The 14,811-nt window shown below is 39.8% G+C and overlaps 1 protein-coding gene across 11 annotated transcripts in view; it reads left to right on the forward strand.

The window, feature by feature from the left end:
• celf5a (cugbp, Elav-like family member 5a) overlaps positions 1–14,811 on the forward strand; it is a 299,092-nt gene that overhangs the window by 231,969 nt on the left and 52,312 nt on the right. For 7 of the 11 annotated variants that reach the window (XM_021307772.2, XM_012880940.3, XM_021307765.2 and 4 more), the window contains exons 4-5: positions 5,974–6,102; positions 10,085–10,164. In XM_021307772.2, the coding sequence (XP_021163447.2) occupies positions 5,974–6,102; positions 10,085–10,164 (209 nt within the window). The remainder of the gene's footprint in view (positions 1–5,973; positions 6,103–10,084; positions 10,165–14,811) is intronic. The other 4 variants (XM_021307766.2, XM_036129535.1, XM_021307771.2 and 1 more) reach the window with 1 other exon arrangement.

The raw sequence follows: 14,811 nt of genomic DNA on the forward strand, positions 1-14,811 counted from the left end.
TGCAAAGTAACAACATCAAAAACAACTCAGCAAAATGGATCTGTTTTGATAAAAAGGGTACATGCCATCAGTTTGCCTTGTTACATTTAGAGTGAGTGGAGAGGCATGCATATTGTCAGTATTTCATAAGGAAAAACAGCTTTCCTAAATCGTGCATGCATGCGAGCACACAAACACAACAGTTACCAGACTCTCATCTTTAAGAACAAGTACAAGTAGAGCACCATTTCCTGACACCAGGGAGAGCTGGGTCCAAGTTTGTCAACTAAGATAAAATTATTAAGTTCAACTTTTGCAGAAAATGTTGAATGTGCTCCTTTCAACCTGTCCCTGCACTATATATGGTCCCGATGGAAACATTGTCCATGTCACAATTTTGGCATGCATTTCATACAAAGAAAATACAATTTTAATAGTTAAAAACTGGGAATAGCTGCCCTCATCACCAGTCCATCATGGTTGGACAAGCTGAAGGCTTTAGCTGAAAGTAGCACTGAGATGCATTAAAGACAAACCAAGAAAAAAAATAAAGCTTTACCGCATTTTGTAATTTTGTCGAAACTAAACTAAAGATCATTATTCATAAATGCAGCTGGTAGGGTTAGAAGTTAGTAATAAAACATAAATATGAAATTAGAGAAATGACCCAATCTGTGGACACTGTTGTAGCTTCCACTGGTGAAGAAAATCCAATACCTGCACTCATCAGCATTGCATTTAGAAGATGCTTAAGAACAGGGGTCGCCAACATGGTGCCCGCGGGCGTCAAGTAGCCCCTGAGGACCACATTTGCAACAAAGCATGACAAATGTATTTATTTCACATAAAGTTAAGGTGAACTCTGACTCTTCTACTTCAAAGGTCACTAGAAGGTAGCCCTTTGTACGAAACAACACCAGTGAAGTAGCTCTCAGTTTAAAAAAATATTAGTGACACCAGCTTTAGAAAATGTCCAGACTGTTACAAGATAGTCAATAAGCTAGTTAACAAAATAGTTAACAGACAGGCATGAACTCATAGGTGTGGTCATGGTGGAAGGACTGTTAACTCTGATCCTCTGTATCAAGCCTCCAAAGTTGTTATAACTTTTTTTTCCACCATCCCTTTGCCTCTTCACTCTTTTGTTGTCAGAAGTGTGCGTGGACTGTACTGTAGGCTTTTTGCCCTTTGCCTGTGTTTGTTTGCACACTGCCTGTTCTGCAGTGTTGTTGATAAATGAGCTAATGTTTTCCTATTGGCGATTAACAAAAAAGACCTGAATTCCCAAAGGAGCAGTTTAGTTGAGAGCAGACGGAGCAGAATCCCAGACTGGAGCAGATCTCCGGTGTTGTTCGCCTCTTGTCAAATCCTGAATAATGTGCCAGAACATGCTTGCCACCATTTTCCTCAGTCACAGATCTTCTGCTAAATAATGTAAAAATAAAATCTGTGTTAGTTGTTTTCTACACTGATGTCGACCCTCGATTATGTCTCAGATATTTATCATCCTCTAACATAATCCAGAAAGACAGTTGGCTGACCAGAATTTTAGTGTTTAAGGCTTTGTGTGAAGCAATATTAGGCCGGTATGTCATATATAGTGGCCACTGGTCATTTTACACTATGAGTCCTATAAATATTATTCCATTTAGCTGGAGGTGACGTTCCAGTTAGCCAATCCTTAAACTGCAGGATGGATGCAGCATCGTATTTTAAAACATGCCACAAAGAAGCTGTTAACACTGTGATTCTCAGAGTGAACCTCCTATAAAACTGGTAAAGGTCACGCATTAACTCATAACTTCTCATGTGCACTTGAAAAGAAATGTTACATCCAAAGTAAGACTAGAAAAACTCTAAAGGTTTCATGCCATAAAAAAGTATTCACACTCCTTTCATATTTTTCAATTTTTTTTTTACAGTGAAACCACAGACTTTAATATATTTTATTGTTTTTTTTATATATGATAGACCAGGAGAAAGTACTGCATGATTAGGGAGTGAAAGGTAATTTATCTATGGTTTAGATTTTTCTTTTTATAATAAAAATTGGAAAAAACCCAGCGAGCATATGCATTCAGACCCCCTGAGTCGGTATTTTGTAGAACTACCTTTTAATGCAATAACGGCTGTAAAAGTCTTTTTCGGTATGTTTCTACTGACTTTGCACATCTAGAGATGATTTTTTACGCCTCTCTTATTTCCAAAACATCTCTAGCTCAGCCTTATTGAATGGAGAGCATATATGAGCAGCAGTTTCAAAGTTTTGCACATATTCTCTATTGATTTTTATGTCCGGACTTTGATTGGGTCATTTAAATGCATGGATATACGCTTTGATCTAAACCATTGCTTTGTAGCCCTACGGTTTCTGCCCCAGTTAAAAGGTGAATCTCCACTTCGATGTATAGTCTCTTGCAACCTCTAACGGTTTTTCATCCAGATTTGCACTGCATTGGGCTCCATCCATCTTTGGATTAGCATTGATAGGCTTACCTTTCCCTGCTAAAGAAAATGATCCCCACAGCATGATGCTGTCATGACCACGTTTCACGGTGGAGCTGATTTACTCAATTAAGGCGATGTGGAGTGTTATCGTCTTACTCACACAATTCTTTGCATTTAGGTCAAAAAGTTTAACGTGTGATCTCATCTGATCAGAGCGCTTTTTTTCCGCATGTTTGTTTTGCCCTCCACATTAATTTTTGTTTTCTGCAAACAGGACTACTTATGTCTTACTTTCAACAATGGCTTTCATTTTGTAATTCTTCCATAATGACCAGGTGTAGCGAGATCATGTTTAATACTTTTCCTGTCAACATATTCTACCACCTGAGCTGTAGTTATAAGAAGCTCCTCAAGTTATGCAATGGGCCTCGAAGCTTTTTCTCTCCTTAATGCATTACTTGCCTGGACAATCATGTTAGATGGACTGTCATGTCCTAAAACGTTTGTATTTATTCAATACTGTTTTTATTTGAAAATGGGGCACTGAAAGCTTTTAACCCAATTCTTCTTTAAACCCACAAACAATTTTTCACTTACCTGTCTGTTGTGTTCTTCATGATGGTTTTTGTTCTCTAAAAAAACATGTAAGGCCTTCACAGAACAGCTGTATTAACACTGACAATAAGGCTATGTTCACATACTGTATCCACACAGAAAGGTTTGAGCATAAAGATGAAACCTTATTCAATTCAATTCAATTCAATTCAATTTTATTTATATAGCGCCAAATCATGAAACATGTCATCTCAAGGCACTTTACAAAGTTAAGTTCAATCATATTATACAGATTGGGTCAGATTATACAGATTGGTCAAAAATGTCCTATATAAGGAAACCAGTTGATTGCATCAAAGTCCCGACAAGCAGCATTCACTCCTGGGGAAGCGTAGAGCCACAGGGAGAGTCGTCTGCATTGTACATGGCTTTGCTGCAATCCCTCATACTGAGCAAGCATGAAGCGACAGTGGGAAGAAAAACCACCCATTAGCGGGAAGGAAAAACCTCCGGCAGAACCGGGCTGAGTATGAACGGTCATCTGCCTCGACCGACTGGGGTTACAGAAGACCTTATGAAGCCGGGGGAGCCTCAATAGGCGTTGTAATACCAATGCCACGCCAGTGAGTGGCACAATAACAGAGACAACAGATGTTTGCGTAGACCAATGGAAAAATAAATTGAATAGTGAATGAAACACAATTGCAACTCCAAAGTCCGCCATTGTTGTTTGTGGTAGTACATACCAGTTAGGAGGTGGTCTACATTGCCTCGCATGCACAAACACGCTAGTGTGTGCTGGTTTTGCACATTGGGGTTTCAAAACAGAGCTGCCACAGGGGGCGACTTCAGACTTTCCCACTCTGTGTGCTGAGTTAAAATGTTGTCGGTTTTGTGGCCGCTTTGTCTGGACAGGATCCCCTAACCGACCAAGACGTTTGTTGAATACAACCAAAACCGTCTTTGCTTACACCCAGATGGACTTCCCAAGCCAATTGGTCATACTAGATTTTATTCATGGGTATCAGATTAAATGGGCGCGAAAAGTCCATGGCGTTTTTAGGTCTTTATTAGTAAAAAATATTACAACTATTCAGCATTTACTTTTTACTTCACCGTTATCCACTACGTTGTTTTGGGCTAGCACAGGTTACAATAAAATACAGGAATGCCCCGTGGTATTTCAAAGTGATATTGTAAGGTCCAGTGGACATAAAATAAATATCATTATAACAGTGCTTACATGAAGCAGAACAGTATCTAAGATGTAGGCTGGCTTCATGTCAGGAACATTCTTCATATTTTTGACTCCTTAGTCCTAAATCTAACCCCTAGCCCAGAAAAAAGTGAGGATGAGAAAAAAGGTTTACTAGTAAAATGCACATAATAATTTCTCGCTCAGCTGCAAGTACAAGCACACACACACAAACACATGCGCACACACACAAACACGTGCGCACACACACACACACACACACACACGCACACACACACACACACGCACACGCACACACACACACACACACACACACACACATCCTTGACTCATCTTCCTCAGAATTTATATTCTCCCTCCAGAAAAACGAAGGACCATCTTGGCCTTTCACTTTCCAGTTCAGGGCGTTTCTTTTTTTGCAGATAAATGCTCTCCAATCCACCCTGACAGATGTCACGTTGCATCACTTCCATTTTTGATACATAGCCTCTGATCCTGCCACTTGCAATAAGGAGCCAGCGCCAGGGATGCCCCTCCCTAGACAAGGGCTCTGACACGAGTTATTATTTAAAGGTGCATCACTGATGGTGCCGAGTCGAAAACCCTCGCTGGATGCCGTGCCCGCTGTCTGAGGCACCTGCTTGTGGGTTGGGTCAAGGAATGACAACAGCACAGTAATTACAAGTGGACCTGGTCGATACCACTTTTGCAATTCATGCTGCTCTCCTCCTCTTCACAGCAGCGGCTGTTGGTTCAGTTCCTCGCTCAGTCTCTCCGCTGTGACTTCATGGGTCAGAGTTGGAGAAACAATCTGTAAAAAGGAAAATATTTTAGTGCTTCTTGCTGCTGGCAGGAACACAACGCCATAGCATTAATCATACAGTGCCAGAGCAAATCAGTAAACAGGGGGTGTTAGGTCAAGGTAAAGATCAGATCCCACAGCATTTAACAGGACTCAATAGCATAAAGGCAATCTATTGAACAGTCAGCGTTATTCATGGCTTGTCTCCCAGGCCTCGGTGCTCGCTGAAGAGACACACCATTGTTCACTGAAGAGTGCGTTGAAATATTTCTCTGGCTACACAAAAAAACTCTGGATCAGCAGCAATTAGTAGGGTAAGAAAGAGATAAAGAGGTGAAGAGATGGAGGGCAGCAGTTGAAAAAGGGAACGAGGGGCAAAAATGTGGAATCAGCGAGAGGAAAAAGGGAAGGCATGAAAGAGAGAGCGGAGAGACGGATGAATAAGTGGGGGAGGAGAGGTGACGAGTAGAAGGAGGAGAGAGAAGTTGTAGTTTTCAGCCTGTGCAGTTTGGTGTGTAGGAGGATGGAGCCGCCTGGAGCCCCTCTTGCTTTTACACGACCAAAGACTCCCTCATTGTCTTGGGTCTGAGTCTCGTTTGTGTGTGTGTGTGTGTGTGTGTGTCCTGTAAGTAACATCTTCATTATTCCACTGTTTCTCTTCTTTCCAAGATGACAACACACTTACCCCCTTGCTTCTACAACACACCTTTCCAGATGGGACCAGACCCACTTATATTGGAGATTGATCAGTGCTAGGAAAGAGATAAGGAATGTGACTGAAGCCCAACCTTCAGTAGATAAACAAAATAACTAACCGGCGGTACCTTTGAATGTGTTAAATATATTTGTTTGTCCCTATGGTACATTTGTTTTCATTGTAATGACAATGTTTCCCGTTATCAGCCTGCTCTCTAATTGGTTTTATAATTGAGGTCAGGTATGATATAACCTTTTGTCCATTTCTTTGTTTCAGAAGACAGGAAGTTGTTTGTGGGGATGCTGAATAAACAGCAGACGGAGGAGGATGTTTATCGTCTCTTTGAGCCCTACGGAGTCATCGAGGAGTGCACGGTCCTAAGAGGTCCTGACGGAAACAGCAAAGGTAGGAGCCAGCATGCGACTGTCAGCATAATTTAGTTCAATGACAGACAATCAGCTGTGTGCTTGTGCTTCTGTGTGCTTGCACGCGTGTGTCTATGTGTGTCTGTGTCAACATAACGCAAATTATATATGGCACATGGATCAGATATAGGTCAGGCAGCCTGTTTGCTTAATTTGACATTTTTGATCGGTGCGCTATTTGATGTGCGAGAAAGTCATCAGCTGTGAGGCAGGAAGACGCTCCTGCTTGACTTTAACTGTTAGAAAAGTCAGCAAGCAGTTACTTAAAGGCATAAGTCCACAAATAACCTACCACATGATGCAGCCACTATCCTGTTTCACTGTGGTACTGGTCGGTCCTGACACAGTTTTTTGCACGTGAAACAAACTGTTTTTATCTCATCTGGTCACATCACCTTCTTTCACATATTTGATGTCCCACCTGAGCTGTGGGTCTCTGCACCACTCCAGCCTTTTTACCACTTCAGTTGTCCACATAAATGTATTGAACGTTGCGGTTTTATAGTGACAAAATAGGAAAAAGTTTAAGATAGTTCACGTTTTTGCACGGCCTTATTTATTGAATATAATGGCTGCTACACCTTTCAAAGAAATTGGTTGTTTTCTTTCAATAAAAAGGAATTTATCAATTATTATTATTAATTTCCACACAAATTGTTTACACCATTTATAAGAATAGATGTCAGAGAGGTTAGTTTGTCAGAACATCATAATGCACGAAGAATGTGACTTAGTATGTCTTTCTGAAATAAAGCAGATTCTTCTGACATGCCTTTGTTCAAAAAAGTGCATGTTGCACAGGCTGTGTGCATTAACAACATCCAACAGACTCACAGAGGCTAGAACCATCCACTGATGGCACAGCGCCTTTCCAAGTTAGCCTGAGGATAGAACATCCATCAGCTCATTTTAAGCCATTTTAGATTAGATAAGTTAACCAGTTTATGTCTATATATTACTGAATCCTCAAACCTTTTGTAAAAGTATACTGAAAAAAGCTATTAATTTCTCCTCCTCTCTTTCAATCTTTGTTTTGAAGTATACCTCAATTATCTTTCTAAGGGCAACAAAACATGATCATATTTTTGATATTTGCAGCATTTGCTGTTGAAAAAGTGAAAAAGTTATAACCGTCAACATCTACACCTGCTTCAATTGTATGCAATTATCTTGTCTTTCCCATTTTAAACAGAAGCCAAAAAAGTATTATCTTTAAAATGTTAACTTTTAACATGAATTGTTAAGAGTCAATAACTAGTCAATAACCGGGCACTGATGATTTTGACAAAAGAATCATTTACAAATACATTCTTGTGTCAATACCATTGTATTAACCATGTTTAAGGTTCAATTGTTCAAAATGATTTGTTATTATACTATGCTATTAAAAGTATATAGATAGATAGATAGATAGATAGATAGATAGATAGATAGATAGATAGATAGATAGATAGATAGATAGATAGATAGATAGATAGATAGATAGATAGATAGATAGATAGATGGATGGATGGATGGATGGATGGATGGATGGATGGATGGATGGATGGATGGATGGATGGATGGATGGATGGATGGATGGATGGATGGATGGATGGATAGATAGATAGATAGATAGATAGATAGATAGATAGATAGATAGATAGATAGATAGATAGATAGATAGATAGATAGATGGATGGATGGATGGATGGATGGATGGATGGATGGATGGATGGATGGATGGATGGATGGATGGATGGATGGATGGATGGATGGATGGATGGATGGATGGATGGATGGATGGATGGATGATGGATGGATGGATGGATGGATGGATAGATAGATAGATAGATAGATAGATAGATAGATAGATAGATAGATAGATAGATAGATAGATAGATAGATAGATAGATAGATAGATAGATAGATAGATGGATAGATAGATCCATCCACCAGTACCTCTACATAAAGTGAGGACTTTCTTTTCCCAGCTAATAAAAAACTATGCTAAATACAGATATATGATTTAAAATTAAAAGTCTGAGCAATACCTCCTTTTGAAATTGTTATTTTCAAAGAGTACTTTTAATCTAACAAAACAAGCTTAACCAGAACACATTTTCTAATTTATTAAGTATGGCTGAATTTAATAATATTGCCAATTATTTTGTAATTTTGACAATTGTGATTTAAAGCAGCACCGTGTAAGTTTTGACCCAAATATTAGCTTAACTTGGCATATATGAAATGATTTTTCAGGACAATATGCAGCACTTGGCGCATATGGATTCTCAAAAACTTGCCTATGTAACTCAAGAGGCTCGGATCCGTCACTGAATGGGTCATGTGAACGAAAGCAGGGCTCTATGCTCTATTCTGGGTAGACAGCCGTAGCAACAAAACAGATATGACACTTACCTGGTCTGGCATTTATTTAGTTATCTGTTACAAGATTCAATCGAGGGAATGATTTTGTCCTTGTCTTTACAAGTAGCTACATTACCTTTCAATATGCTGGTCCAAACTGGTCTGCTATCAGATTCTAAAACATTGAGAAAACTGTTTTGTTTTATGATAGTGCAGTGTTGCAAGTGGCCTTTAGGGGTGCTAAACCTTGAAGTTAAAGGTCTAGCGCCCATAGAGGCTAAAAGTAACATGTTTAATGTTTTAATCTTGTTGTATAACCATCAATTGTGCAGATGTAATAGTGGAAATTTTACGATTAGTTGAACTACAAAATTCCAGTTTCTTAAACAGGCTTTTTTTTTTGTCAATATACTTTAAATCTAACTTTTGACATCGACTCGTGTGTAATACCTATTTCATTTCATTTAATCTTCAACTCTGAAGGTCTTCCATGATAAAAAGTGGTAAAATTTATGGATCGGTTTTAAAAGTCTACCACACCTCTTTGGGTACAGCTACCGCAGCAAGGCAAAGACAATGCCTGTATCGAGAGGTAAAAGGCTGATTATAGCAGTACACGGCCCATTGTAACAAAGACCTTGTACAGGTCATCAGGAGCTCAAGCATTCTGCTACCTACATCTCAGTGGGGGGAGACGGGCTGCGGTTTGGGCAGCTGAATAGACATCTCGATCGGCAGCCGTCCACAGCGGTGTGCCTATTAACAGGAGAAAAATGGCAGGGTGACTGGGTCAAGCAGGACACATGATAAGAAGAATAAAGCAAGAAAGATTAAATAGTAAAAAAAAAAAATAGACACTTCACATGAAATGGAACATGGTTAAAACAATGCTTTGGCATAGCAGCTGATTCTGCTTCACTGCAACAGACAGAATTATTTCTCATGTTTCAATGTAGGAATGCAGAGGCAGTTTGGCCATTTAAGGTTATTATGATCTATTCAGCTCAAAAGCAAGCACTGTTTCTGTTAGATGTTCACAAATGCTCCTCAGCAGTGAACATCTAACTAAAGATAGTTCAGCAAAGGTTCTGACGGTACATTATGATTTTTCTCAATTCAGCCAGTTTAGGGCGCAAAAGTGAGACATTTAGCGTGACCTTAGAAATGGACTCAAGCTGGAAGCTGTAGAGTTGTTTTGTTACCCACAGAGGCTATCAAACTTCACTTTAAAGACATCACAGCAAAAAGCTTTTTTCTGTGGTTTCAGACCTTTTGACCCGTTTTTAAAATACCTTCTAATATCGATCTAAACATGTTTTCTAATGGTTTCCTTATTCATTTCAGTCTCTTTAGCTACGAGTTGATGTTAACAAAGAGACGTGTGGTGCTAAATAGCCAGGTTTTCTGCTTCACCAGTGGTATCTTTGGCCTGCAGCTTCTGCTTGCTTGTCTGCCTGCCTAATACCCAGAGTAGGGGAAGCTTGCTGAGCAATGAGAGCATCTTAATGCTCGGTGATTTCTGTAGTGTCAGATATAATGCTACATCTTTTATTAATGTCAGCCTAAATATCCTCATATGTACATGTTTAATATGCATCTGCTCTTTCTTCCAGGTTGTGCCTTCGTCAAGTTCTCCACACACACTGAGGCTCAGTCTGCAATCGGCGCCCTGCACGGCAGCCAGACCATGCCAGTGAGTACAGCTCTCTCTTTTTTGAGCACACACATACACACACACGTGCAGTTACTTATGATATTTACAGTGTGGATCGGGAAGTTTATGTACACTTACCCTAGGAAAGATGTAAATTTTTTGTAACTTTTGGTCATTTATTTTGACTACTCAAGACTGGCGATGCAACATGCAACGTCAATATATATTGAAAACTGCCTGCAGTCATCACCATCTACAACACGTTAAAGAAAGCCCCAGTAACACGAGTTACACCAGCATTTAATTTACCTTTGGGATTAATAAAGTATTTTTGAATTGAGTTGAATTGAATTGGAAACATTAACGCGGTGCAAAGATTTTAGCTTACTGGGAATTTTTTACACTGTCAAAATTAAACATAGAGACTCAAACATGTATACTTATAGCCTTGAGATAAGTCTGAGCAAGCTCTGAGCATCAAACTCTGTTTTATAGCTATCGACAGCCTTCTGGCAAAATTCTGACTGAGTACTTGACCGCTCTATCAGCATTGGTAGATCTTATTCAAAATGGTCGGTTTCCTTATTCCACAAACTTTCGAAATGTTTCAGGTCTAGGTCATCCCAGTAGCTTAATATTACACTAACTTATCAACTGCCGCTAAATGTTGGAACAACCCATCTTTGTCCAGGTATTAATTTTATTTGATGTAAGTAAAGTTTATAAATAACAAATCTTTCACAGATAAAAAAAAGATGTTTCACTAGGACAGCATATACATATAAACATGAGTAAATTAAAAGCTGATTGAAGATATAAAGAGGCAGTTATTAATACAATTAATGACACTGATGACAATAAAGCAGAAGTTGAAGAATTTCGAGGTAGCATTCCTTTTTCATCATCCCATCCACCTATTGGAATGCAGCAGTACCACTGGCACCTAAAAAGAGCCTCGGCATGACGCTACCACCAGCATGCTTGACAGCTGGCAAAGTGTTCTTTGGTTTAAAACCCTCACCATGTGCATGCTCGTTATCATTGTCAATTGTGTCCATGTCTCAATTATCTATTTGTTGACTTGAAGGGAAGCTGGGGAATTTGGAGGCAGTCCTCCTTCTTCATAGCTCCATCCACTTAGGTACAAAATAGCACCTCGAGATGGTGCTCCCACTACCGTGCTGAACAGTTGGTCTTATTGAAAGCCTCATTTTGAATTCTCCAAAAATATATGTGGTGCCACTGTGGGAGAGTATGTTAATATTGGTCTTGTTTGACAATAAAATGTCTCTCTATAAGGTTTTTTTTTCTTGTCCATGTCAGCAGCTTCAAATTTCAGTTCAGCTTAAAGGTGTCAGTTTCACAGCAAAGGAGCTTTTCTTGGCTGGGACCCTCTGAACAAAAAAACAACCTCACTGTGGACAGACACGCTGGTGTGTGTGTGTGTGTGTGTGTGTGTGTGTTTATGATAGGCGTGAGTCCTGGTGGTTGCTTGGTTATTGTTAAATCAGATGGATGAAATTTGGAAAATCTTGGACATTCAGACTGGTAAATTATCCCAAACAAACATCAAAACTGGTGTTGGAGTGCATAAAGCAGACTAACATTAAGCATTTGGAGTGTCTGCCCAAGCCTGTTGAAAAACTTCTGAACAAAGCTTAAAAGCCGGGCTGGTGGCAGAAAACTAACCACCCTGAACAAACCCTGAAAGCAGGGCCAGAAACAGTGGGATAAAAAACAACTTAGTGTTGGCTCATAAAACACGTGTTTCATATTTAACTTTATAAAATGACATTTGTAAAAATAAAATGGACACTCTAAATACAAATGAATTCCTCCAAATACAAACAACAATTTTAATTACAATTATTTTTGTCCGAAAACAATTTGCTAGGATGTAGTTATAGTGAGCGCATGATCCAGAGCGTGCGCCTTTGCGCCGTGCCTTCGCGACACTGGCTTTGTATGTCGTATGCTCCACGCTCTGCTGCTGCAGTATGTGCATGCGTTCTCCTGTGTTGTTCTCCTGCTTCTACTGCGCCTGCCACATGAAACCATCCAATGGTACAGCTGCTCATTTCCAGAACCGTCAAAGAGGTGTGCGCAGTGCTTCATTGCGAAGCATCCCCCTCTAAAAAAAAGCTGTCTTATGCTGTATAACTCTGAACAATAACAATGTGAGACTTTTGCAAACATTTTGAAGCTCGGGCAGAAGTGAGTGTCAACAAAACTGCATCGTATTAATTGCAAGTTTGGAGATAGCAACAATATTTCTGCCAGCCCTTCTAGTATTGAATGCCAGTACTGCAGATAGTGTTGCTATTGTTTGGAGGTTTGGATGGGGCACACACTCCGTGAAGTCTCTCCTGTAAGTCATGATGGAAGTAGTTTGTTCTTCCAAAAATAATAACAAAGGAAGAGTTTTGGTACCACTTTACAATACGGCTCCCTTTATAGATGGCCAACAGATACTTTATAGATGTGTTAATAATTAATCTGTAAACACTTTATAACTCATTCTTAAGTGTTTATTGTGCATTGATTAAGGGAGAGCAAGAGACAAAATGGATTAGGCTCACTATTTGGCAGGACATCCATTAGGTATCTATAAACCATTTATTAGCCATCTATAAAGGATATATCATAAAGTGGTGCCAGATATTCTTTTTCAAAAATACATCTTTTACCAGATTTTTTAACAAACAATGATTTTTTCAATATTATCATCTTGGGTTAATCACCTATAATGCTAAAAATGACTGTGATTGCTGATATGCTCCATGTTTTAGTGGGGGGGTGCAGGGGGGTTGTAAATAAGTGAGCCTTAATGCTTGTTTTTTCTACAAGTTACTGTGGATTTTTTTTTAAATCCACAATAAGTTTGAACTTTTGCGTCAAATTATTGTTTTTCCAAGATAATTGCAGATGTCAGTTTAATTTATGTTTCATCTAGAAAAAAGAAAAAAGATTATTAAAAGTATAGCATTACCATGGCAATCATACCCATGATGAGTGTATATAAATCTATTGATTCAGCTCCAAATTTGCTGCTTGAGCTCACAAACTCATAAAGATTCCAGTTTCAAAAACTGATATGAGCAGAAGTCCTTGCCTTTTCCTCTTTAATTAACAATGTACTTGTATGAAAACCCTAAACCTATATCCAGATAAAACCGTTAGGAGTCATAATTGAATTTTGGATGAGTCATCAATCAGCAGTTCTGCTTGCATGATCTGTGAATAGAAATCCAGTGTGAGATTACATTTGCACGTTATGTAAGCAAACTGTGTCCTCTAAATTCCCTCTGCATTTAATTTTCTGCGAGTGCACAAACACACAGAAAGAAAAAAAAAAAAAAAAAAAAAAAAGCTCAAGCTCTCATTTATATGTGGCTCGTGTTTAGTCATGGTCCCTGTATACCTGATGGTGTCAAAATAAAAGCTCCTAGCGCTGCTCCCGGAACCTGAAAGAAGTTACTCCCCGTGACATTTTAGAGGGAGGACGGGGAGTCACGTCTTGTATTATACAGTAGGCTGAAGTACAGCATGCTCCGCTTTTATCCTGGTCTTACTTTCCTTAGCTTCTCGGAGAGGCGAGGACCCTGAACTCTTTCGACCTTGTGTCACAGGTGTTGAGTTTCGCTCTGTGATTTCATTATTAATGGTTGCAGCGTATTGGGAACAGAGGTGGTGCTGGGGGTATGTGTGTGTGTGTGTGCGCGCACGCGGGGGGTGGGTTGGGGGGGCCTCACTAGAAGCCAGCTGTGCCATCTGCAACTTCTGAGTCAATCTAAGTGCAAATGACTGCTAGTCATAAGGAATGCCTCTCAATGTCCACTTTCCATAGATACCCTTCTCTTGTGTTGTGCTTTCTGCCTATCTGTGCTAACTCTCTGCCCTCGCTCGTCTCTCTTTGGCAGCCACTTGGGATATTAAGGAATAGACTTGTTTACTCCACCTTTCACCACATTGGCTGCTGAATTATTCATCTAACTATAAGCAGGGGGGCTGAAGGGGAGGGAGGGGAGAAAAAGTCGGGACGGTGAGAGAAATGGAGGCGGAGGGAGAATGAGTGAATGGACAGGATTTATACCTCCTGCTCCTGGTAAGTTGATTATAGAAATCTGATCAGCATCTCATATCCTGTGGATGGGGGAGGATGGGGCACAGTCGCCTGCCTCGCTGAGATTATCAAACCACCGGTGGTATGCCTCAGCAGGACGGTGCCAGGCGCAGCAAAAAGTCCATCATCGTGGCAAAGATCCTGAGAAAAGGCAGGACCCCGCACATCCTGTGTGTTTGGGAGTGCTGAGTCACAGCCACACAAAAAGTGTTTATGCAAAAGCATAACATTTAATTTTTTTTTAGTATCTCTCTCAACTTTAGAATGCTCTAGAAGCAACTTCAAAACTAAAATCAACATGAAGAAGAAATTATCTACAGATTGTCTGACTTCGTCACAAAAAAAGTCTCATTCTTGAAGATAAAGGACTAATCAAACTGTTGTACCAAACTATACGTGAGCTAGTAGCTGGATATGTATGGATTTGCACTCGGCATTCGCTGCCATACAGCAGAGACTAAATAATGCCCGGCCAATCGCAGCTTTGACCAAGGTGTACGTCGCATGCTAACATCGCAACCAGACATGGCAGGTTTATAGATTGGCTGCCAGTCCCAAAAAAA

This window comes from Fundulus heteroclitus, unplaced genomic scaffold (genome assembly GCF_011125445.2).
Source record: "Fundulus heteroclitus isolate FHET01 unplaced genomic scaffold, MU-UCD_Fhet_4.1 scaffold_183, whole genome shotgun sequence".
In the NCBI taxonomy this organism is placed as follows: domain Eukaryota; kingdom Metazoa; phylum Chordata; class Actinopteri; order Cyprinodontiformes; family Fundulidae; genus Fundulus; species Fundulus heteroclitus.